Source organism: Grampus griseus, assembly GCF_964374135.1.
Source record: "Grampus griseus genome assembly, chromosome: 11".
Taxonomy (NCBI): Eukaryota; Metazoa; Chordata; class Mammalia; order Artiodactyla; family Delphinidae; genus Grampus; species Grampus griseus.
This window is the reverse complement of record NC_139005.1, coordinates 85,755,267-85,780,976: the sequence shown is the minus strand read 5'-3', so window position 1 is coordinate 85,780,976 and position 25,710 is coordinate 85,755,267. Positions and strand designations below refer to the sequence as shown.

The 25,710-nt window shown below is 36.6% G+C and overlaps 1 protein-coding gene across 3 annotated transcripts in view; it reads left to right on the top strand.

Moving 5' to 3' along the window:
- Positions 1–25,710, top strand: part of SLC41A2 (solute carrier family 41 member 2) — a 120,846-nt gene that overhangs the window by 34,788 nt on the left and 60,348 nt on the right. For all 3 annotated transcript variants that reach the window (XM_082665055.1, XM_082665056.1, XM_082665057.1), the window contains exons 3-6: positions 1,185–1,292; positions 15,878–15,949; positions 19,231–19,375; positions 22,869–23,015. In XM_082665055.1, coding sequence (XP_082521181.1) covers positions 1,185–1,292; positions 15,878–15,949; positions 19,231–19,375; positions 22,869–23,015 — 472 coding nt within the window. The remainder of the gene's footprint in view (positions 1–1,184; positions 1,293–15,877; positions 15,950–19,230; positions 19,376–22,868; positions 23,016–25,710) is intronic.

Below are 25,710 nucleotides of genomic sequence, written 5' to 3'. Positions count from 1 at the left end.
TAAGGAATCTGAGAGGCTACTGGACCCCGAGTGCTGTTTTTAGGCCCATCCTTAATTGACTTGAACCCTGGAGGGATTCCCTTGTAAAACTGTTAAACCAGGTTTTTACCAAAGACTGGTCTGATAAACATTTCCTAAAGCTTCTTTAGGCCCTAGTTCTGCGCCTATTTGGAACAGCCTCTAGGGAAACTTTGGGGACAAATTGAAATTTTCTTTCATTTATCCGATGGATTTGTCTTACTTTTCTCACCTGTCTTGGTGTTAGTGACAAGACTGTATTCTTGATATTTTTTGGCATAAATTAATATGCCTAGTCCCTAAAGTCTCCTTTGGGACAATCACCTCTTAATAACACTTGTAAGTAGCATTTTGTGTTATTCAGTCATTTGTATGGTCTTTTCAGTTTATAAAGTACTTTAATATCTATTGTTTTCATTATTATGGTATTTCCTCATAGGCTAGACAGGGCAGGTAGTATCTTCATTTCATGGATGAAGAAACTAAGATCAGAATGGTAGGTAACTCCATCCAGGATCACACAGCCAGGTTATGACAGATCCGTGCCTAGAATAAGAAATTTTCTTATTTCCAATTTAGTACTCTTTTATGATCCTGTGCTCTGCCGCCTCTTGCCTCACACCCTAAAATGGGGAGCAGAACATGGGATGACTCAGAACTCCTGGGGTCAATTCTAGGTCCCATTTTTTGATCTTGGGAAAATCATTTTAACTTATTTGAATGCTTATTTCTTCATTTGTGAAACGAGCTAATAATATTACTGTAATATTCCTGTGGGTTGGTTGTAATTAGTGTTGGAACCAAGATTCAAATACAGGTTATCTGGTTCTTGAATCTGTGTTTTTAACCACTAGTTACACTTACTCTTGCCATCATAAAGAGATACAGTAGACTTTAAGAGTAACAGAGTTGTGTAGCAAGCTAGATGTACTATGAGATATAGTGAGTGTATCAGCTATTCCAACTCTAACTGAATTTCTAAAGTAACTCAAGGTTTTAGAACTCTGGAGAATGGCTTAAGCTAAATGTTCACTGATTAAATGACCTGTGTAGTTATTCAAAATGTAGATGCAACATCGGTAAAAAGGCTGAGATTTTTAGAAATCTTTATTCTAAAGTGTTTTTTAAAGGGTGTCAGAAAATTCTATTTTTTTGTTTTCTTACAGCACTGGGAGGTGTTCAAAAAAGTAACAGAAGTTTTCATTTTAGTTCCTGCACTTCTTGGTCTCAAAGGGAACTTGGAAATGACATTGGCATCCAGATTATCCACCGCAGTAAGTTTTTTCCTATACGTAAACATATACTGTTTCTCTCTATTGAGGAGAACTTGCACCAGGAAAATAATTTTCTCCTCTGTCTACTGGTAAATTTCTGAACCTCAGGGCTATGCTAAGTAGTTACGCCTGTTAATCATGCCCTGAAAGCTCCCTGGGTTGTCTAATCTGGGGATTATAGGCTTTCCTTTTTCCTGAGAAGAAGTAGCATTCTTGCCCCCTTTCATTCCAGGGCGTTCTAGCAATTATCATCAGTGCTTAAAACATGGCGCAAGTCAGATATTGAGATTCTTTATGGTTCGATGGTTGGTAAATTGTTATTTAAACTTTTTGTGATTGTAAAAGTAATACATGTTTATTATACAAACTGCAGGAAAGGGAAAAAAGTATCAAGAAGAAAGTTTATAACTACCCCCAATTATTTACCTAGACATAATTACTATTAATATTTTGATATAGATCCTTGTATACTTGGGCATCTCTGCCTATGCATAGGTATATCATAATGTAGATACATACTGTATATTCTAAAAAAAAGAAGAATCATATATATTCTCTTTTATAATCTGTGATATCCATTTGTAGATACATCATGATCATCTTTCCGTATCAATAAATGTAAACCTATCTCATTATTTTTATTGGCTGTGTGTTTTTCTGTTGTATAGCTCTACCACAGTTTAATCCATCATCGTTATTGAATATATAGGTTCTTTTTAATGTTTTGCTGTTATAAACAATGTTGTAATGAATATTCTTATACATACAGTTTTACATTCTTTTCTTATTTCTTTTGGGCAAATTCTAGGGTTGTAATTACTGTACAGGAAAAAAAAAGTATACTTTTAAGGCTTTAGCCACATATTGCAGAATTGTCATCCATAAAGGTTAAACACGTTTGATAATACTGCCACCAGGAGGGTTCTGAGGTTTTTTAGTAGCCGAAAAGGACATTGTTTTTTCACTATAACATTCTTTGGGGGTTCACCATTGTGGAACCAAGTTATCATTAAAACCATGTAGCTAGTGAGGTTCACTTCAATGAGCCATCAGCCCACGGAACGTTAGCCAAAAATTAACTAAGTCATCATTACTAATTGCAGTGCTGTTAGTATATGAAGTTTGTTTCTTTCCTTAAAGAAGGTACAACAAATGAAGCTATGAACTAGGAAAAAACATTTGTGTATCTAAAGGTAACCAAGATGTGGAAGCTGAACAACCATGTTGTTGATGGGAGCCCTCTTTCACTCCTCTTCCCCTCTCCCCATTTTTCCCCAGGCAGCTGTGAGTTCCCTAAGGTTTCTTGGGTGAAGCAGATGCTTGGAAAGGAAATGCATTAAATAATGTTTTATTAACATTATTATTGGCTTGCTCAGTTAAGAGAAAATGCTACATATGCCCTATGGAAATTTCTAAGCCCTTTCCTTACATATAAAAGATCATATAGCCATACTCTGCCCAGGCAATAATGAAGTATTGGATGTTAGTGAGCTCTCATAATGTGCCAGCACTGTGCTAACTGCTTAACAAGGATGTCTCTTAACAACCCTATGAGATAAACACTATTCCTGTTTTACAGAGGAGGAACTGTGGCTTTGAACAGTTGAGTGATGAAGGGTGAATCCTGAGAGCTATTTTATGTTAGGTGGTTAGGGAAAACTTCTCTGAGAGGTGGTGTGTAAGCTGGAGCCTGAATAATAAAAGTGAGTCAGCCATATCAAAATCTTGGAAAAGACCATTCCAGGTTACATTGTATCTAATCAGTGTAATGATGTCAGTGTAATAATGTCAAATATTTATAAGCGTTCTGTACAGATTCACTTTCACAGTTGAGCCTGTGTAACTGTATGTCTGTGTAGTAAACAGAGGCCCATGTAACCGTATATCTATGTAGTTTAACATTAAACAACAAGCTTACAAATTAAAAAAAACTTCTAGGGACTTTCTTTTCCTGGTGGCGTAGTGGTTAGGAATCCGCCAATGCAGGGGACACGGGTTCGAGACCTGGTCTGGAAGATCCCACATGCCGCAGAGAAACTAAGCCCATGCACCACATCTACTGAGCCTGAGCTCTAGAGCCCACGAGCCACAACTACTGAGCCCCCATGCCACAACTACTGAAGCCCGTGCACCTAGAGCCCGTGCTCCATAACAAAAAGAAGCCACCGCGATGAGAAGCCCGTGCACTGCAACGAAGAGTAGCCCCCGCTCGCCACAGCTAGGGAGAAAGCCTGCATGCAGCAACAGAGACCCAATGCAGCCCAAAATAAATAATTTTTTTTTAAATCTCTATCTTTCTGCCTTGGCAAATACAGTATATCCTTTGATGATCTGGAAGTCCAAGATCAAATTTAGAATTCTTGAACTTCTTGGGTTCTATTTTGGAACATAGTGATATGGAGAGAGCCAGCCCCTGGTCTGATGCCTGCCCCCTTCCTTCTCCACCCTTGGCCCTATGTCCTGCACTTTGAAAGACCTCACACATACCTCACACCTCACGTTCATCTATACCCCCAACAAACAGCCAGCCCTGGAGCGCTCCTTGGCTTGGGCATGCACCAGTGGTGGCATGGTCTGCCTTCAGGAAGATTGGCTTCAGGAAGAGGCCATTGGGCTCTAGGCCATTTAGTCAGGGAGCTTTATGATCCCAGGTATCTGGAGTGTGGCCTAGAAGGGGATGAGACACAGGCTTCAAGTGGGCACACTGCTTGGGCCCTATGTACTCTTCATCCTAAGGAATGGGGCGTAGCTAAAGGAGGGCCAAAGTGGGGCCTTCTAAGCCATGGGTCTCAGAGCTGAAGTCCCTCTTACAGAATTAGAGAACTACCGATTCTAGATTCCAGGAGTGAAAACTTCTCTTGGCCTGAGGAAAATTATATGACATAGAAGAGATTTAGAAGCTTCCTTGTGATGTACTTCTGCAAGATATTAAAACAGGATGGAAAAGTTATATATTAAGAAGGGTTGCTTGAACAAAATAGCCGTAATATTATACTCTGAAGGTAGCAGTCACAGGAGTTACTAATAACCAGTGGTTGCCTACAGAGAAAGCAGTTCTTTTATTGGAAGCTTCTTAAGTAACCAAATGGCTGTACCTTGAAGTATACAAGTATCTCTTACATGATATCTGTCCTATCATTCTACTCTTGAGACGATACTGAAATTAGTGTGAATGCAATAAAAGCTGAGATATAAATGGAAATCCACTACTTTTTGGTGTCTTGGAAACCAGTCACATGGCTCCATTGTTACACTTTTAGATCCGAGGTTTAAATGCAAATTTTTCTCAAGTGATCATGTGAAGCAGTAAGTACATGTAAAAACATTAAAATTTTAAAATGTGTTAGGACAACACCCTTTGACTCATCTGAAAATATTTAGAAAGCATCATCATCAAGCAATATACAAAGTTTCAGTTTATGCAATTATTTCAATGAAATTGCATCATCACTATTAACCAAAATGTCAAACCTGGGAATTAAAGAGGATATAAGTCCTTTATCCATTATATTTATTTCCTAATATAATATTTAGGAAAGAAAGCCTAATAATTTGATAACACCATCATTCTCAGCAGTATCTAGACTGGCAAAAGTAGCCAAAAACATTCTTGATTGTTTAATGACTTCATTTGAAAGTGGGCATGTATATAGTGTTACAAACATGAAGTATAGTGACCACAGGATCAGTCTAGCAGCCCTCAGTGCTAAGAACTTATTTCTCAAAAATTTAATAATAAGGTGGTAATAAGATTTTTAAAATTTGATTAAATTTCACATTTGTTCTAATCTCCTAGAAGTTCATCATATAATGGTGACATTTGGTGTCAGCTGAATATTGATTTTAACACTTGGCATCCAACTGGAATGTGTGTCTAGTATACCTCTAGCTTTTGTCTTCAAAAACAAAACAAAAACTTTTATGTAGTTTTATTAAGGTTTTCAAAGTTAGTGAAATTACATGCATGTGTTCCATCTGCCATCTTTTCCCAGTGGTCTACCCTTGCATTGTGTTTTAAGAGCTGATGGGTTACCTAGATAGAACTCAATCCAAGAGTCTTTTTGACGGGAGAGGAGAATAAAGAAGAGGTCTTGAAAAACAAGAGTGGCAACATTTAAGGGAGAAGAAAGTTATTAGAATGAGAGTTAAAAGGTGGCTTTAGGTACATTTTATTAGAAAATGAACTTTGTTCTGATACATGTAGTTAGGCATACCAACACTTAAGCAACTTGATAACTTTGCCAGGAAAACTGAAATTTTGGCTAACTTACCTCGAAGAAAATATTTCTAAAAGCAACATTCTTGAGCATTACCCAACATTTGTTTAGATTCAAATAACAGATTAAACATGCCAGTCCATTTTGAAATAAGCCATGCTGTAGGGAATCTGGTTAAAAAAGAATATGCTGCAAGTTAAATTGTTTAATTTGATTATGTATTACCATTAAAGCTGAATTTAATCTTATTATTTGAACTTGATTTGTTGTGGTGCCTATATTTTATATTAGATATTTTTATCAAATGTCTGATTATATTTATTTGTCTGTTCATATTTAAGACAGGAGAACTCCAAAGCTGATTAGAAGCTCAGCTCAGCTCACTGCAGGGTCATCTAGCTGGACCTTTCTTTGGGGAGATGGGATGGAGTCGCTATTTTCCATAGGTCAAGAATTGGGTCACTGATTATAAGATATCTGAGCCGTAAACTAAAGGAATTACTCAGTTCTCTAAGCAATTAAAACACCATAAACTAGATGAATATACCATGTTATCATGGCTTGATGCCATGAGTTACTACTTTTCCATCTACTAATTTGTTTACTTTTATTTTTTGAGGCTCTTTGAGATAAGAATGTCCCCTTTATTGCCAGGGCCAGAGACAGAACTGTTGTTGATTTGTTATATTAGTGGTTCTCAAAATGTGTCCTTCTGAACAGCGGCATCAGCAGCTTGTTAGAAGTGCAAGGTCCCAGCCCCACTCCAAGGCTACTGAATCAGAAACTCTGGGGTGTGGCTCAACATCTGTATTTTAACAATCTTTCCAGATGATTCTGATACATATCAAAGTTTGAGAACCACTGTGTCACATGAACAGCATGGAGGCCGATAGGGCTGGGACCAAGTGAGAGAGGGGGAAAATCACAGGGTGTGAGATCACCTGTGGGTCATTGTGAGGACGTGGGTCATTGTGTGAAATGGGAAGCCTTTGGAAAGTTTTGAACAGTTGAGTGATGTGATTTGATAGATATTTTTAACAGATTATTTTGACTGTTGTGTTGAGACAGAGCTATAAGAGGCCAAAGACCAAAGCAGGGAGGCAAGTTGAGAGTCTGTTGGAATAATACTGCAGTCCAGAGTTGAGGTTGGCCTGGATCAGGGTGGGGTAGTAACAGGGGATGTAGTGAGACATAGTTGAAGTCCAGAACTCATTTTCAAAGAGAGTTGTCAGAATTGGCTGATTGATTAGCTGAAATTAAAGACCAGGAGTTGTCACTTGAAATTTTCTCTGGATCTGAGAGGGGTAAAAGTAACCAAATTAGAAGATGGAAAGCTAGTAACTTGTGGCATCAAGCTAAAATGACATGGTATATTCATCTAGTTTGTGGTGTTTTAATTACTTAGAGAATTTGATCTCAAGTTTCCTAGGCAGAGTACTACCATTCTGATAGAGTGCTAGAGAATCATTGTCAGCTGTATTCCAGCTCCGATGCTCTATTTGCTATTAAAGCAATTCTGGGTTAATGACTTCTCAACAACAAAAACCCCAAAGCCTCACCTTCTCTGGCTGTTCTCTACTTGAAATTTTTATTACCCTTGACTTTGAGACCCCACACCCTCCTCACTCACCTCTTTCATGGTTTCTTCTTAGTTTACTTTTTTCTTTGCTCATCCTCTTGATTTGAGGTTTTCTTGAAGTTTCAGTACCTTTGTCTTACATGTTCTCCATCAGTAATTTCATGTCCTGGCACATTGCTGACTCTCAGATTTGTATCTCCGATCTCTTTCCTGTCCTCCGGAGCTGATTGCACCACTCTCTACCTTCAAAATTAAACTCATTATCTTCTCTCACTCTAACTGTGCTTTCTATCATTTTTGTCAGTTTATTAATGTTACCAATCACCTCCCCCTATCTAGTTACTCTCTAGACTGTCAGTTCCACCTGTGAAATCCTCTTCCCTTTCCCTTATGCCCCACCTGCCACCACCTTAATTTAGTTGCCTCTTGTCTCTAATTGGGATGCTGTAGCAGATTTCTAACTGTACTCCCTTGTGCCAGGGAGAAGGATGGATGAGTATAATTTTTTTTAAACTTAAAACAAGCACAATTTGAAAGTCAGCTCTTTCATCTATGGTCAAAAGATAATTCTCTTAAAAATTTTACAATTTTTTTTCATTTGTGAAATTAGGAGTAAAAATCATTATAGCTATAGAAGGCCAGTCTATGATTACTTTAATCTTTTTGCTCCATTAAAGTCTTTTCTCATTTTTATGACTGTCTGCAGTAGAATCATGTTAAACAAGCTTATAGGATTTTAAGGAAGGCCTATAAAGATGGAGAACTTAAGACATAAGATATCAGATGCAGCCTACTTACCCAGTCCTTTGAAGGTCAGTTGTATTTCAAATTTATTATTCTATGAAGCTAAAGATTAGATGTTCACAGATAAAAAAGATATTCCAGTAAAGTATGTTTCCTGTTTTAACAAGGGAGATTTAATAATGACGAATCCAAATCAACTTTATCTCTCCCTCTTTTACTTCAGTCAAAATTTATTTCTAAAGGTATAATGATTAACTTGAATAATTTCTCCTAGATTTTTATCTTTTCAACAGTAGATATATGTTATAGTAGTATGTTATCTACTATGTTATAGTCGATATTCTTACAGATATATAACAGTAGTATATAATTGAAAAATAAACGAGGTACAGTGACTCTGTAAATTGCTGGATTTAAGATCTGTTATCTGAGGTCTAAAATTTTCTGCTTCTGAATGCTAGATAGAAAAGAGTCAGGAATGATACTCACTGTCCTAATGACAGGATTTTTTTAAAAAGTCTTTAAAACTATTTTCCAGAAGTAAATTGCCTAGCACTTTTCCACTCTAGGCAAAAGTGATTTTTGTTGCCTCAAACCTTTATTCTTTGAAATTACTTTGAAACATTCTACCTTTTTAATTCATTAATTGAAAAAATATTTTTGAGCCCTTTTTATATGCCAAGCACTACTCCGTGTGCTAGGGACTCTGCGATAAACAAACCGGAAAATGTTCCTGCCTTCATTGAGCTCACATTCCAGTGGAGGCATGTGAAGTTGGAAACACCCTCTTTCCCTAATAATTTTACATTAGACTTCCCACTCAAACTGTGAAACTTCTAAAATAAAGAAAAAAATAGAGCCCCCAATAATGATGTTAATAACTATGGCATAATTTAGGTACCATCACAGTCTCAGTATTATTTCCTAAATTTGGCATAATTCTAAATTATATGTGTTCTTGTCATATCCTGATGATTAAATACAAATGAGATTGCATATTTCTATTGTTCTTAATTTTGAGGTATGTTTCTTAAGTTATGAATACCAACCCATAGTCATAGCTTTGTGGAGTGGAACTGCTTAAGTTTAATCTAGAACTGTTTCAATCAACTAGATATTTAGCTCTCTCCCTTCTCCCTTCTTTGAAGCTTTATTGAGGTATAATTGACATACAAGAAACCACACAAATTCAGTCTTAATTTGATGAGTTTCAGTACACAGTATGTACCTGTGAAACCATCACCACAATCAAGACTGTGAACAGATGCATCACCCCTGTACATTCAGAAAGATATTAGGGTGTGTGTGTGTGTGTGTGTGTGTGTGTGTGTGCACGCGCGTGTTTTAGTATATTGTTTTATTATCAAATATTTCAAGGGTGTAAAATTCTAATAAAGTGGTTGAGTGAAACTTCCCAGAGAATAACATTTACAAAATCTGGATAATAAATTATTTGCAGGCAATGGAAGGTGATCAAAAGCAGGTAGAAACTAGAGTTTACCCTTAAAGACCATAACTACAGTGGGTAAGAGTTGCAAAGTTTGTGGCTTGTTTTGCTTGATGGAATTCCCCAATCCTTGGGTCTCATGTGGTAGAAAACCCACAGTCTTACCAGCTTGAGGTGGCAAAGGTCAGGGAGTCTGGCAAATGAAAAAAAGGAAGAAGAAGAAAAGTAGGCAGAGATGTGAGAGGGTCCCATACTTGAAAGACAAACACACTGGCTAAAACTTACGAGTTTTTGCATTTTTGACTAAGTGCCTTCTATTACTATGCCCAGCTATAGTGGCAGAAAATTGAAGTTTTGTTGGCTTGAATTATCAGATAACAGAGCTTGGAGGTGACAGAGCAGGTGGAAATTTATGGGGAAATCCCAGCAGCAGAGAACTGCAGAGAGGATGAGCCCCAAAATCTGAGTATTAATTCTCTCCAAATCTTTGGCTGACCATTAAACTACACAGGTGCAGGGGAGATCCCCAAAAGGCTGGACTAAAAGTTGGTAGCTGAAGGAACCAAGCAGAGATATGAGCTGCTCCACATTGTGGAAGAGACAACAGTTTGTAGTTTGAGTCTAGGCAAATTAACTGACTATTAGAAGGAAAATCCAGTTATCCTCAGAAGAACATAGCATTATCCAGAGTTATTATAACATATTATTACACTGTCTAGTTTTCTACTGAAATCACTAGATGTGGAAAGAAACACAAAAGTGTGATTCATATTCAGTCAATGGAAAGTGACTCAAATTGGGCCTGGATGTTGGACTTAACAAAATCTTCCAAAACAACTAGTAGAAATATGTTCAAATAACTAAAGGGAAAAAATGTTCAAAGAATTAAACAAACGTGTCTTAATGAGTGAATGTATCAGATTGGTGATAGCAGAAGAAAGAATTCATGAACTTGAAGATAGATCAATAGAAATTATTCAATATGAAAAATTCAGAGGAAAAAATTGAATAAATATAAATAAAGCCTTGGATATCTGACAATATAATGATGTTAAACATGTATGTGATATATTGGTATACTAAATATGGTAAAACTTTATTATTTGACAAAACCAGGTAGTGGGAATATAAATGTTATTTTTTAAAAGCATAAAAGCAATTACTGCTGAATGAAATTATCTTTTTAAAATTAAACTTTATTGAAGTATAATTTACATGTAATAATATATGCCCATATTAAGCGTACAGTTTGATGAGTTTTGACAAATATATTAAATGTGTAACTATCACCACAAACAAGATATAGAATATTTCCCTCACCCCAAAAAGTTCCCTTATGCTCCTTTGCTGTTAATCCCACTGCCAGGTAATCCCTCTGGTCTCAGGTAATCACTGCCCTTTCAATCACTAGTTTAGGATTTCATATAAATAGTATCATAATTTTTCTCATTCATTATTTGAATAACAGTGTTTGCCAGGTTTCTCCATTATAAAGTTACATTTTACCTCTTGATATATTACTAAATAACCTGTAGGAAGGTACTTTGAGACTGCAGACATATCCTGTTACTTAACAAACTTTAGCCAATTATCTTAGCATATATTAATGATTTTTGTCTGAATCCATTTTTACATTGAAGGCTGCTGAATTGTCATTTTCTAACTGTTATTCCTTCTACATTTTTTACTTAGCATTCTACTAAGGAAAAGATCTCCCTGTCTTTCTTATCTCCCTCTCTTCCTCCCTCCCTCTCTCTCTCCCTCCTCTCCCTTACCTCTATCTGTCTATCTACCTATCTATCTATCTATCTATCCATCCATGCATCCATCCACCCACTCTCAGTATGGACTCAATAGACTCTTATTTTATTCAATGAGTCATAATCCATTACTGCTGTTACTCATTTTGATGCCCAGATTGTCTCAGATTTGGCTAGGGGGAAGCCCTTTCAAACTGGTTCCTGTGTTGTTTTGACATGCCCTTATTATGTTTTGAGTACTTTGTTACTTTCTGGCATAAGATATTCCAGGCTCATCTTATACTTCCCTGTCCCAGCCCTGGAACCAGCCATTTCTCTAAGGAGCCTGCTTTTAGTGGGGAATAGTATTTAGAGATTTTAGGCTTTTTAAGCTGAGTAGTTCCTTACTACTTGTAGATTCCACATTTATGGTATTTTCTTCTATCATTTTAACTGATATTTTTAAAGGACTTTATGCTTATTTATTTTATGTAATAAAGTTTAACATCATAACTACCCAAGAAGTACCATTTTCACTAACACTAATATTTTACAGGACTGTTTGCATATTTCTAAATTTGATTTGTGGTCTTCATAAGAGAGGTCATTTAGTCAAATCTTCATACTTTGTGCAAGACTGCCAGTGTGTCCTTCTAGATAGATGAGAGTCAACCTTAAAATCAACCTTAAAACTTCAGAAGAGCAGATTTTACAGCCTCTGGGGAAAACGTACCAATAACCAGTGGCTGACACTCAAGGATTATATGCATTTTATGCTCACTTCTCTAAAGGGAAACATTTTTTTCCTAAAAGCCTTTCCCCACTTTCTTCCCATTTCTTTGTTTTCCTTCTACTCCTTCCACTTTTTTTTATTCTTCCTGTTATTCTCTTCCAAATGTTTAGTGTCTTACTGGATATAGGCCATTTTTTAGCTACTCTCCAGTTCCTTATATTTTTAGAGTGGTCTTAGTTTACATTATGATTTTCATCTTAATACTCTTTTTTTTTTTTTTTTTTTTGTGGTACATGGGCCTCTCACTGTTGTGGCCTCTCCCGTTGTGGAGCACAGGCTCCGGACGCGCAGGCTCAGCGGCCATGGCTCACGGGCCCAGCCGCTCCGCGACATGTGGGATCTTCCCGGACCGGGGCACGAACCCGTGTCCCCTGCATCGGCAGGCGGACTCTCAACCACTGCTCCACCAGGGAAGCCCCTTAATACTCTTTGAATTTTAATGTTATTTATGTTGTAGGACCTACATTTAGACAAAAAGCTGAGATTATTTCTTTTTCTAGTTGCCAGTGTTTTAATTCACCAATTAATGTTTTTAAATAAAATTTCTCATTATACCAGTACTATTTTTTCAGTGATGAAAATTTGAAAAATTCTCTAAAGAACAAAGAAGAAAATAAAAATCATCCATAGACTCATCACCCAGAAATAACAATAGTTTTTTTTTTTAATATACCTATTTTTTGAGCTCAGACGTAGAGAATGGACTTGAGGACATGGGGAGGGGGAAGGGTAAGCTGGGATGAAGCGAGAGAATAGCATTGACATATATACACTACCAAATGTAAAACAGATAGCTAGTGGGAAGCAGCCGCATAGCACAGGGGGGTCAGTTCAGGTGCTTTGTGACCACCTAGAGGGGTGGGATAGGGAGGGTGGGAGGGAGGCGCAAGAGGCAAGAGATATGGGGATATATGTACATGTATAGCTGATTCACTTTGTTATACAGCAGAAACTAATGCAACATTGTAAAACAATTATACTCCAATAAAGATGTTTTAAAAAATTTAAAAATAAAGACTAATACTTCAGTGGAGACTTTCAGTGCCCTTGTTTCAAGTATTTACATATTAAATGTACATTTTCTAGTATCAGTTTTAGTAACTATATTTGTATATGTGTAACTATATTTGTGTGTATATAACAATTATAATAACACTATTTGTATTTATATTTCAAAGTCATCTCAACCCACTTTTATCTTTAGCCCCAGTAAATCTTGGGTCCTACCCGTAACTCATATACTTGAGGGTCAGACAAATAACATACACATTTATGGAGGGGAAGGGTGTAGGGATTATAAAAAGTAGAGACTGCAGACTCCACCTAAAGGCATTCAGATTCAGAAAGTTAAAACCGCTGTGTTGGCCAAACAGAGCACATCTTCAGGCTGTTCGCTATCTCAGCTCTACTCTTTCCTAAAAGACTAGTTAGTATATCTGCAGAAATAGTGGCCTGGTTTCTGATACTTTAAGATAGGTGTAATTTAAATAAATCTGGATTGCACAGAAGTCTTTATCAGATCTTGCCCTAATGTGCTTTATCACCTTCCAAGTTCTTAGTTTCTCTAGCTGAGCACCATCAGGTCAACTAATCTAATAAAAATAGATCCAACAGTGCTTCCCTGGTGGCGCAGTGGTTGAGAGTCCGCCTGCCGATGCAGGGGACACGGGTTCGTGCCCTGGTCCGGGAGGATCCCACATGCCGCGGAGCGGCTGGGCCCGTGAGCCATGGCCGCTGAGCCTGTGCGTCCGGAGCCTGTGCTCTGCAACGGGAGAGACCACAACAGTGAGAGGCCCGCGTACTGCAAAAAAAAAAAAGATCCAGCAAAGGCCTTTAGATAGAACATTCATGCTTCTCCCTTGCTACTTTGAAAAAATATAGACAGTTCACATTAATCCTAGGCTCTGGACAGTAGGGTGGGTTAGCCCGCGTCTTGGTGCAGTTTTTACAAGTTGGAGGCAACTAGGGTCAATTTTCTGTGTCTTGCCATACCCCACCCTACTGCCCATACCATAACTGTTTTTCCTAACTATGGAAATGGGTCAACATTTCTCTAGTTTTATTTTCTTTTTTAAATTCTTCTAAAAGTCTTTTCTTTGTAAAAAGTTATTGTTTGTGAATATATTCTACTTTTTAAATTTCACATCATAAATTATATTTCCTAAATATGAAAAATATTTTATTTCACATCATACATCAACTTGCTATTTATTATTTATCTTACACTAAAAGGATTACAGGTTCAGAGACTCCTAGACTGGAAGGGACTTAGAGATTGTGACCATCATCATTTAGAATACAGTCAACTGAATAGTGTGAAGTTGCTCTGTCAGTTGGGTTTGGTCAGGAAAACAGAGCCATGTTATGTATTGTGGTAATAAGGAGTTTAATAGACCAATCTGGGCTTACACAAATGTGGGAGAAGTTGAAGTAGGAGGATCAGAGAAACAACCTGAAGCACTGGAGTAGGGGAAGAAAGCCATGGGTGCGTTGTAGTGAAGAGATCTGGATGCTACTGTATCTGACCAATGAGACCTTCCAAAAATAATGGCCTCTCCTTCACTTCTGCCTTTCAAATCTTAGGCAAGTTCTTCTCACTGGCAGACTGTAAGCTGAAGCTCTAGAGAAGGGGATTTTGAGGCATGTCACTGCAGGCATCACTGGTAGTGATGATAGCAAGTGAATCTGGCACAGCTGCTTACCTAACTCATGGTGCTCATTCATTCTGTCATCTTCACCTTTCTTAATCTTTTCCTAGACCATGATGAATGTGTGTCTCCATTGATCATCAAGCAGTCATGGAGTCTTGACATCTTGTACTTTTTCACAGAATCATTTTGATTGCTTCCTATACCTACAGACATCTTTCTAAAAGTTATAAAAAAAGTAATTTCTCTCATATCTATTTCTTGAACACTAAACCCGAGATAGGTTCACTCTTTAAACATTGCTTGTACCTTGTTCACTAGAGCAGAGACTCAGGTTGCTAGAGCTGCAAACACAAATTTTATCAATAATTTAGACTTTCAGGCTTAGGAAGGAAATAATACAAGTAAAGACAGCAGGAATAATTATTCTGAAACACTGAGAAATCTTAATATGTGCATTTGCTTGATACTTTGAGACTACAGTCGAGAGTGAAGTTAGAGAATAGAATGTTTTCCAGATTGATACAGGAAGTGCTGATGTAGCACTTAACCTGTTGGTTTGAAGCCAGTGAACTAAACTCTAGTTTGTCCATGGTTAACTACCCATAAATAATTACCCTTATATATCTCCCACTTTACCCATTCATCTGTCTTCAGTGAACAACCATATAATGAGTAATTGAAACCTGGCTTAGTATATTTTTAATGATTATTGCTTTCCAAATGTCTGCATTAGAAAAACTTATCAGTTTGGGATATACCTTTTTTGAATCCTAAGTGGTTGAGAAGTATGATTTAGCTTACAGAGCAATTGAATATGTGAATAATAATATTATTTTTTGGAGGCTCTTCTTTGATTTAGCCAACAGATGTATACATTTTAATAGTGAAGTACATTATCAAAATTCACATGTGAACTGAATGAATTTTTTATTGATAACAATTTTAGTCATGACTCAAATATAAATTATGTACATATGAATGATTTATTTATATCTGGGTTTTTTTGTCAATAATTCTTGAAATTACATAAGTTTCATGATGTGGAATTAAACGCTAACAGCTAAAAATTATGTAATTATTTATGTTAGGCCTCAGTAGACAAAATTTGGCATGTTAGTATGACACTTGATGTTAGTTGTAAAATAACATCAGAGGGCAGGTAGATAGTACTAACTGGCCCACTAGTTCTTATGAGCTAGTAATTAAGTTAAAAAAATTTTTTTTCTAAATGTCCCAGGCAAGCTGCGTGTGAGATGCAAGACTTGTAGGGAATTTAAAATTATATTTAACGTGCAATGTGAGCTCATCGAGTATACGAAAGGATTATTTTTGGCTTTAAGACGTCATGTGCTGTTTAAACAGAGTACAGAGCATGTGGATTATTCAGTGATACATGAAACTGTCCATCTTAACAGGTAAATATTGGGAAGATGGATTCACCCATTGAAAAGTGGAACTTAATAATTGGCAACTTGGCTTTAAAACAGGTAAGTGATACATACATTTGTTTACAGATCTTGAGCTTTACCTGTAAGAATGGAATAAATGTTAGTGCTCTTAAGTCTACCATTTAATTGTTTCAGGGGACCTAAAATAATAATTGGGTACTATGAACCAGTGATAGAATAAATGGATACCCATGGCTTCTGAAAGTTTTCTTTTCCTAGAAACTGATCAGATTCTTCTAAATATGAAAAATGTATGACATGCAAAATATAGAATAAATATATGAAATCTCTTCTACCATAAGTATATAATAGAGCCAGAATTTGAGTTAATATCTGTACAAATAAATATTTAGCACTTCATGGCTTAGGTGCTGTTTTTCTACTTTGATTTTTTTAAAAGTAAATCCTCTATTTAATTAAACTCAGCTTTTTAAATATATTATGGTAAGATGTTTGTTTAAGCTGAATTTTCCTTAATTTGTTAATGTTATCAGTGTTAATATAAATGAGCACATTAAATTGTCAATTACATATACATGAATTATATATAGATTACCTACAGTTCTTTCTAATCTCAGGGGAATATCTCTTTCTCTCCCACTACCCTCTCCTATACCCAAGACACAAGACTGCAGCCCCCTAGCACCTCTTTAGCAAGTGCAAGCTTAGGAAATGCTCACTAATTTTAATGTTAGTTCAACTAGGACATAATGTTGAGAACATGTGGCAAACAATTTATTTCATGTAATGTTCAAAGACAAAGAAATAAAGGAAATTTTGGAATATAGGCTTTAAAAAAATATCTGTGCAACTACTTCTAAGATCACAGGGTTAGAAATAAGAAAATCTGGTATCTAATCTCAGCTCTAACATTAACTAGCTATATAACCTTTGTTAATGTAACCTTTCTGTGCTTAATTTTCCTCTTCTTTTCCACAGTATTGCACTAGAGACATGCATGATCCTTTTCAACTCAAAACTGTAGGAATCTATGCTGGAGTAATAACCAAAATATCTAACAACCAGTAGACAACTATAAATTAATATATAAATTAAAATTTGAAAATATATTCCATTTTTTTCTTTAAATACCCTAAACTCTTACTAAGTTATATGAATTATACTATAAATTATTCATCAAATTATTCTATTAATTTTCCATCTCTGCTTTTAATTTTTCCTTTCACTCTTAGTCTCCACCCTTCCCTTGTCATCCTCTCTCCCCACAACTGTTGGTCAGGATGGGAGCCAGTGATGGCCGGGGATTCACTGATCCTAGTTGCCACAGCCTGAAGTCTGTGTCTTTGTCTCACTCCACCAAGGATGCATGAGAAACAGGGAACCCCACACAGGCCCAGCAGGACATAGTCGGTGCCAGCCAGTGAGGCAGCAACTGGTTGGAGCCCAGTTACCTGTGGACAGAAGCAGAGGGGAGAAGAAAACAAGGTCAGGTGGGGGGTGGTGGTTGTGCTATCTCTGAAGCTTTATCCGCTAAAGCTCGTGAGGGAGTAGATGGCGTGGGGGAGGGGCATGGGATGGGTTAGCAGTGTTCCTTCGACTAGAGGCTAGTTATGGAGGGTGGAGGTGGGGAGTGATGGAAAGGACAGAGGAGGCTTATGCTGGCATTAGCTGGGGTGTGTTCTTCTGACTATTAAATAGGATCCCAAGCAGACGATCTGTCACAGATTTCTTCACAATTGTACACAGTGGCCACCTCAAACTGTCCATAAATTGTCAAATAAAGCAAAGTTCCCAATCCCACTAAAGAATCATTACCTCACCAGGAGGGATGTGCCTTGCGCTCACATGTATTTATGGCTCCTGTTAACTTCCCCAGCTACTCCTTAACCCAGACTCTGCTCTCCTCTTGCGTACAACTGGGCATTTCCTTTGCAGGTTTACAGAATAGGACTTATTTATCTCAGGGGTGTGTGTGTGTGTGTGTGTGTGTGTGTGTGTGTGTGTGCGCACGCGCGCATATGCTGTAAGTCTTACATAGGCTCCCTAGCTCTGTATTTCATTTCCAAGAAGTAAAGCACTATATTTTATTTCTAAGAAAAACCTTGGAATCACAGTGCTAGAATTTAAATTATTAATTAATTTTATTTCTTTTACATACCATATTATTTACTAACGAGTAAGAGAATGCTGAAGTATCTTAGCAACTGGTACAACCATAATGGTGCTTACAGCTTGACTCTCAGCTCTGAATCTGCTGTAATGAAAGATGTGGGGCTGGAATCTAGGATATCTGGACTTGCTGGCCCAGGCTTTTCCATTAATTTGCTCTATGACAAGATCAGACTACTTGGGTTTTTCACCTGGAGCCCTGGGTTCCAGTACATGGATTGGCTTCAGAGAGTCTAAGCACCCAGAAGTTCTACTCAAAATATTGAATGCATCTGTGTTTTCGTGGAGGGAAGAATCTACAAAATTTTTGCCAAATTGTCAAAGGAGTCTATGACACAAACACAGTTAAGAATCAGTGAACTGGAGATTCCTTCAGGGTTTCTTTTAGTTCTGGCATTCGACTAATAGAATTCTAAAAGTAGTTGCCTTTTTTTTTTTTTTCCTGAGGGTTGCTTTGTGCCACCACTGTGGGAAGTACTTTATATATTTATGTAATTCATTTAAATATCAAAATAACCCTTTCATGTTCGATATGATCATTATCATTTTTCAGATTAGGAGCTAAGGTTTCTATAGCACTAATCACAATTGTGACTATTTGTGAGGTTATTTTTTAATGTCTGTCCCTCCCATTGACCAAGAGCTCTGTGAGGGCAGGAAATAAATCTATTTTGACCACTGTTGTAGCCCAGCACTAAGCATAGCACCTTGTACATAGTAGATCCTAAATTAATGCTTGTTGGATTAATAAATTTAAATAGCTTGCCACAAGATTAAGTGGTATAGCTAGGAATCAAACTCTTATCATTTGATTGTAGAATCCAATCTTTTGCCAATACTGTGTCTAGAGTCAGACTTCAGTTACGTGGATTGGGTACTTTTCAGTCTTCAGGTTGGTATTTTTTTAGGTGATCTGTGGGTTACACCATCAAAGTCACTTAGGGTGCTTGTTAAAAATAGATTCCTAGATCTCATTCCATACCTACTGCTGCCAGATCAGGGCACTTTGAGAACCCATCACCTTAGGGAATAGTAAAATAAAATACAGTAGCTTCTTCAAAAGGTAAGGCAGCTCAATGACCATATATAATACTTTCTTCTGACTCCTTGTATGCATATTTACATCATAAAATAAAAAATGCATTTTCAAAATGAATAATTCTGTTGGATTTTATTAAAACTTTTTTAAGGTTCAAGCAACAGTAGTTGGCTTTCTAGCAGCTGTGGCAGCAATTATATTGGGCTGGATTCCAGAGGGAAAATACTATCTTGATCATTCCATACTTTTGTGCTCTAGCAGTGTAGCAACTGCCTTCATTGCATCTCTTCTGCAGGGTAAGTAAATTTATAAATGTCTACTCTATAATATTTTACTTTCTAATTATTTATTTTCCATGTTAACTATTTTTATTTAAATGGTACTTGTTCATTATAAAAAACAGAGAAAAGTTATCTACAAACTTTTTAAATAGATTATTTCAGATATATTTATATATATTATACGTAATCCTTAGTATAGGGCAAGCTTTCTGAGGTTGTGTCCCAGCTTTAGGTCCCCTGGTGCAGCTCCCAGACAAGATCAGGAAAATAGTCTAGATATTCATTTGTTTCTGTAATTTAAATTAATTGAGAACCTCCTGTCTGGAAATCGTGCAGAGGATTTACCAGCTTGTCATTTGAGTAACAAGTATTCCAGGAATTCTGAGTTTTAAAAGCAGTCCCTCTGGGTTTCCCTGGTGGTGCAGTGGTTAAGAATCCACCTGCCAATGCGGGGGACACTGGTTCGAGCCCTGGTCCAGGAACATCCCACATGCTGCGGAGCAACTAAGCCTGTGCGCCACAACTACTGAGCCTGCGCTCTAGAGCCCGCGCGCCACAGCTACTGAAGACTGTGTGCCTAGAGCCCATGCTCCGCAACAAGAGAAGCCACCGCAATGAGAAGCCCATGCACCACAACGAAGAGTAGCCCCACTCACGGCAGCTAGAGAAAGCCCGCGTGCAGCAACGAAGACCCAACACAGCCAAAAATAAATAAATAAATATTTTTTTTTTAAAAAAGCAGTCCCTCTTGAAATTTTTTAAAGTTTCAGATTTCAAAAAAATTCCTTTACTGTTTCTGTGGCAATACAAGTATAACCATATGCTTAACACAGCATATTGTTGGCTATAGAATGTTAAAGAGCCAGAAGGTTTTAACGTTTAACTACATTATAATTTTTTTAGTTGGGATATCATTCTTTATATTGATTTATTAATATCAACTTTACACTAGAGAACTAGCTTATTATGGAACAGTAATCATAAAGACTTGGTAATTTTTATTTTATAATTGCCATCTTCTCATTTTAGATCACCAGCAAGGTTAAAAATGGAACACTCTACTGTCAGGTGATCATACAACAAAGCTAACTTTTTCGGCTAGGTTCTGGTAATTTAGAAACTCTTATTAAAATTAAGACCTGACTACCAAAATATTTTCAAGCATTTTATTTTAGTACTTAAATTGTACCGGGGTAGTTTCTTGTCTTTATAATAGAATTACTAGAATTGAATGGTGTTAACACTGGTGAAAGCATAGTGAAGTTATGCTATTGGGAAACTAATTTCTGGTAAAAAAAAAAAGTGTTAAAGCATTAGCACTCTGTTTCTTTAGGCTCATTTGCTTCTGTTTTCTCTCTAATATTGTTTCATTTAGAAAAAATTGTTTAAAACTTTTCAGACTAACAAGTATTTGTATTGCCTGTGATTTTTAAAACCATAAAAATTCAGATTTTTAAAATATATTTGTTAGCCTTCTTACTTTTAATAATGTGTTTTCTAATTTTATGATAATCTGACCTTTATATATGTAGAGCAGATACTATTGACCACCTTTTGTAGGTGAGAAAACTGACTTAGGTAAGGTGACTTGTCCAATTTCATCAGCTTGTTCACAGAAAAATCATAATTAAAACCCATTTCCTGCCTCCCAGCTCTTTCCACTGGTCCATGATGGCAAAATATTTGTTTTCCGCTGAAAAGTTATAGACAGAATTCTTTAATAGGAGAACTTTCCACATTGATCTTTAAATGTACTGATTTTGAAAAAAAATTTATATGATCACATCTTGACTGATTATTGTATAATATGTTTAAGTTTTTTTCCTGCTATTGTTTTTTTCTGTTTACAATGATATTATGGGAAAGGTAAGTCCATAGATTGAAAAAGCCTACAGAATATAAGACGTGAGATGTTGAACAAAAATTCTACTTTCAATAATTTGGCTTTACGGGGTATTAGAAAAAACAGTTACTTACAAGCTATGTGACCTTATGCAAGAATTTAAACCTACTCCTAGGACCTCAGTTTTATTATCTATAAAGTGAGTATGTTAGAATAAAATCATTTAGAGTCATTTTCAGTCTAAAAATGCAATGAGATTCTGGTTTTTGTCTATAGCCATATTTAGGCTTCCATATTGATTTATGGTTAGCACATAAATGAACTAATCTTAAATATTCTCTGCCCTGCATCCTCTTAAATGTGTTGGCATGAAAAAATCTATATAATCGGGTATGGCTGTAATGCTATCATTTTTCTCCCATTTCTGTATTCAAGAATATAAGGAGGGCTTCCCTGGTGGCGCAGTGGTTGAGAGTCTGCCTGCCAATGCAGGGGACACGGGTTCGAGCCCGGTCTGGGAGGATCCCACATGCCGCGGAGCAATTAGGCCCGTGAGCCACAACTACTGAGCCTGCGTGTCTGGAGCCTGTGCTCCGCAACAAGAGAGGCTGCGATAATGAGACGCCCGCGCACCGCGATGAAGAGTGGCCCCCGCTTGCCACAACAGGAGAAAGCCCTCGCACAGAAATGAAGACCCAACACAGCCATAAATAAATAAATTAAAAAAAAAAAAAAAGAATATAAGGATTTAAAAGTATAAGTACACAGTCACATTTTCATCTTCTGTTGTTATAGGTTCATAGACAGAAACTTGGGGTTTAAAGAATATCCTTTACAAAGACTGCTTCTTGTATTCTGGCCTTCAGTGTTCAAAATTTAATTACTTCCCTCTTCTTAATACTTCAACACTTTTTAATAATAAAATGAAGCAAGCATTTCTGGCTACCACTATGTAAACAAATCTGGTTTTGTTGGCCTTCTTCCCAATTGCTATGTGTATAAATATGACTCACCTATTTATTTATTTTAAATTTATTTATTTTTGGCTACATTGGGTCTTCGTTGTCGTGCGCAGGCTTCTCATCGCGGTGGCTTCTCTTGATGCGGAGCATGGGCTCTAGGTGCGCGAGCTTCAGTAGTTGTTGCTCTCAGGCTCAGTAGTTGTGGTGCATGGGCTTCATTGCTCTGCGGCATGTGGGATCTTCCCAGACCAGGGCTTACACCCGTGTCTCCTGCGTTGGCAGGTGGATTCTTAACCGCTGTGCCACCAGGGAAGTCCTTAAGTATGACTCACCTTTCTTTGACATTTTCATACTTTATTTGAGGGTTAAAATAAAATCTTTGACTTTGATACACATGAATACATTACATCTAAGACATGCATGTTACTAAATTTGGAACTTTAATGTTATTTTACAGTAGCTCTTCAGGTCTCTAAATGCAGCATTGAACTTCTCAGATCTTTTGTGATCCCCACTTGGAATTTGTTGAAAGACATTTTGCCAAAGCATTCAAGTAAAATGTTTTGTTTGCTTTAGTCAGCTTATCTAAGCAGTCTAACCGGAAGTGATACACTCTTTGTCTAGCCTATGTATTTCAATATTTCGGGGGATTGATTTTCTTTAAATTATAGCAGAAAAAGTAATGAGCTTTATTTTTTTCTAGGAATTATAATGGTTGGGGTTATCGTTGGTTCAAAGAAGACTGGGATAAATCCCGATAATGTTGCTACACCCATTGCTGCTAGTTTTGGCGACCTTATAACTCTTGCCATATTAGCTTGGATAAGTCAGGGTTTGTACTCCTGTCTTGGTAAGTTGACTTGAAATTAACTATAATGCATTATTCAAAGTCTCTTTAAATAAATATTGTTGCAGCAATGTCATGACTCCGTGGTGGCCTTCATCTGTGTTAGAACTGTAGTTGAGGCTGATTAGAACAATAACTGTTACTTGTTGTACACCTACTATGTGTTGTGGTTCTCACATATTTTTCTCTTCTTAAAGAGTTTAAAACTCAAAAGATAAGGATTATCATTTCTAATTTCAGATGAGAAAACTGAGGATCATAAAGGTTATGTGTGTTACCCACTGGTGGTAGGAAGGTTGAACACAAATCTGTCATAGTCTATGAATTCTGCCCTTTCCTCTGAATGTGTAGCCACTGATGGGTCAACCCACAGGATTCTGATATGTGTGTTGCACTGTTATCTCAAAACATAAGGTTATGGTGGAGTTTGAAATTTAGTGATTTTTCCACCTTTCAGAAACCAACGTGGCAATTAATACTAACAACCAAAAATCACCATGAAAATGAGCCTGAGTGCTGTGTGAATTTGGAGTCATCTTATATATGTGATTCCTGATAATAGTAATAGGGTATTTATAGAATGTAATGGATTGTTTTAATGCAAATTTATACTGTGTGGCTATTGTCAATGTAGATGTATATGATTTGTGAGCATAGGTTTAGTGCTAAAAGTTGGTTGTAGTTTCATCTTTTTTGATGCCAAATTTTTAAAAAATTAAAAGAAAACAGAAACCCACAGTAATACAAAAAAAAAAAAAGAGCGAGAGAGACAGAGAGAAAGAGAGAGAGAGTTTATAAGCCAAGCCAGAAGCAAACATTTAATCACATATCCTCATATATTTTCATGGATTCTAGACAGATTTATGGTATACTTTAGAATAAATCTAAAGTATATTTGGTTTGTAGAAGTAAGAGTCTCAGATAAATGTTTTTGAACTAAAGAGAGGGCTTTAACCTGTCAAAGGCAGTCATTTTCTACTACTTTTGGAGATATCAAGAGAAGTTTCATGTAGTATATAAAATTACCATAAATTATTTAATGACATAAAAACAATACTCATTAAGACTTGATATGTATGTTAAAGGAAAATTCTCATATAGAAGATAAGATGTGTCTAGTTGAAGTAAGGTGGAAGACAGTAAATGATCAATGGCCCAAATGTAAGATCTTGTTCCCATAAAAAAGAAAAGTGTATTATTTGCAGACTTGGGTACTTAAATTACCATGATGTCAGCTGCCTGCCAAATACCAGGATGTCTCCACAAGTTGAAGCCATTGAAGAATGTTACCATAATAAATATGACAATTGTTATAATGATACAGACTATTACGATATTCCATAAGATAAATCAACTTCTGAGGAATTTATTTTTAAAAATTACACAAGTGATAAACTTATAAAAGACTTAACATAATGTGTTATTCTCTAAAGCTTTCAATATTTTGAGTGTTACAGATGATATATCAGTAGTTTAACTAGATCAGGAAATTTGAAAAGTGAAATGTAATGAGACCATAATTTTGTGAAATAATTTTATTTTTAAATATTGCTTAGCCTTTTCTAGGCCTTTACTTGTCTTCTGAAAGTTGACTCACAGTAATTCAAGATGAATTAATTAAAACAGGGTCTTTTACATTTCGTCTGTATCATTTGTTTCCCTAAAATTATATTTTTTAATGGGCTACTGATTGATTCCTCAGTTAATTTAAAGGTGTTTCTGAAGTGCCAGTTTTGGATTTCTACAATAAAGTGTTTGCATTTTGAGCACTAGGGGGCCTCATAGGACCAGCAGTTGGAAGCCTCTTATTGGAGGTATTCTGAACACAGAGATTAGGCATGGGCATATTTAAATTCCAAGATCCCATTCATCCTGCTGAGTGGGATGCCTAGCTCTTGGAGTCAGTGTTCAATTCCTGAACTATATTGGAAATACTTAGCTGTCTTTAGAGATAAAAAGAGGATTTCATGGCAGCCATACACTTTGGTTATAAATAGAGGCCATGAATTATGTGGCTCTCAAAGAATTGGACATTGAGAAAAGTCTCACTTAACTCCTCACGTAGAGCTTTGGATATTCAGAAATGACTGAACAGCTCCGCTGGCGTTCTGTTAGCTTCGGTACAAGCTCACTCTACATTCATTCAGTGTGCTACCTTTCTTTCACTCCTGATAAAACGTGCTGATTTCTGATATCTGAAGTAAATATGGAATTCCCCCCTTCTCACCTCTCCAGTTCTCCAAAAAAGGACAAAAGAAACAAAGCTTTGTTTACGGTTACTGACTTTATTTTTGTAGTCACCCTGAGAGGAAGTCTTTATTGCTTAGTGAACAAGGTTAAAGTTTTAACTTGGTGTTCAGGCCTCCTGGAGTCTTCCTTCTCAAGCTCCTGCCTGCTCCTCCCTTTCTTGTACCTCTTGCCTTTCTTGTACTCCAGCCAAACTCAGCCATTTACTGATTCTCATACGCCACCTGTGATTTTTGTCTTTTCTTTCTTATGTCATTCCCCTCCTCCATGAAGGCCAGTCAGAATCCTCATTTTTCAAAACTAAATTCATATATTTCCCTAATCTTAGGTAATTTTTTCTCCTCTGAATTCCTATAGCACTTTATTGACACTTCTCTTAAGTCATTCTTTATATTTGGCCAGTCATTATAGCTTTTTAAGTAAATGTAGTATCTTCCCTTATGATGGTATA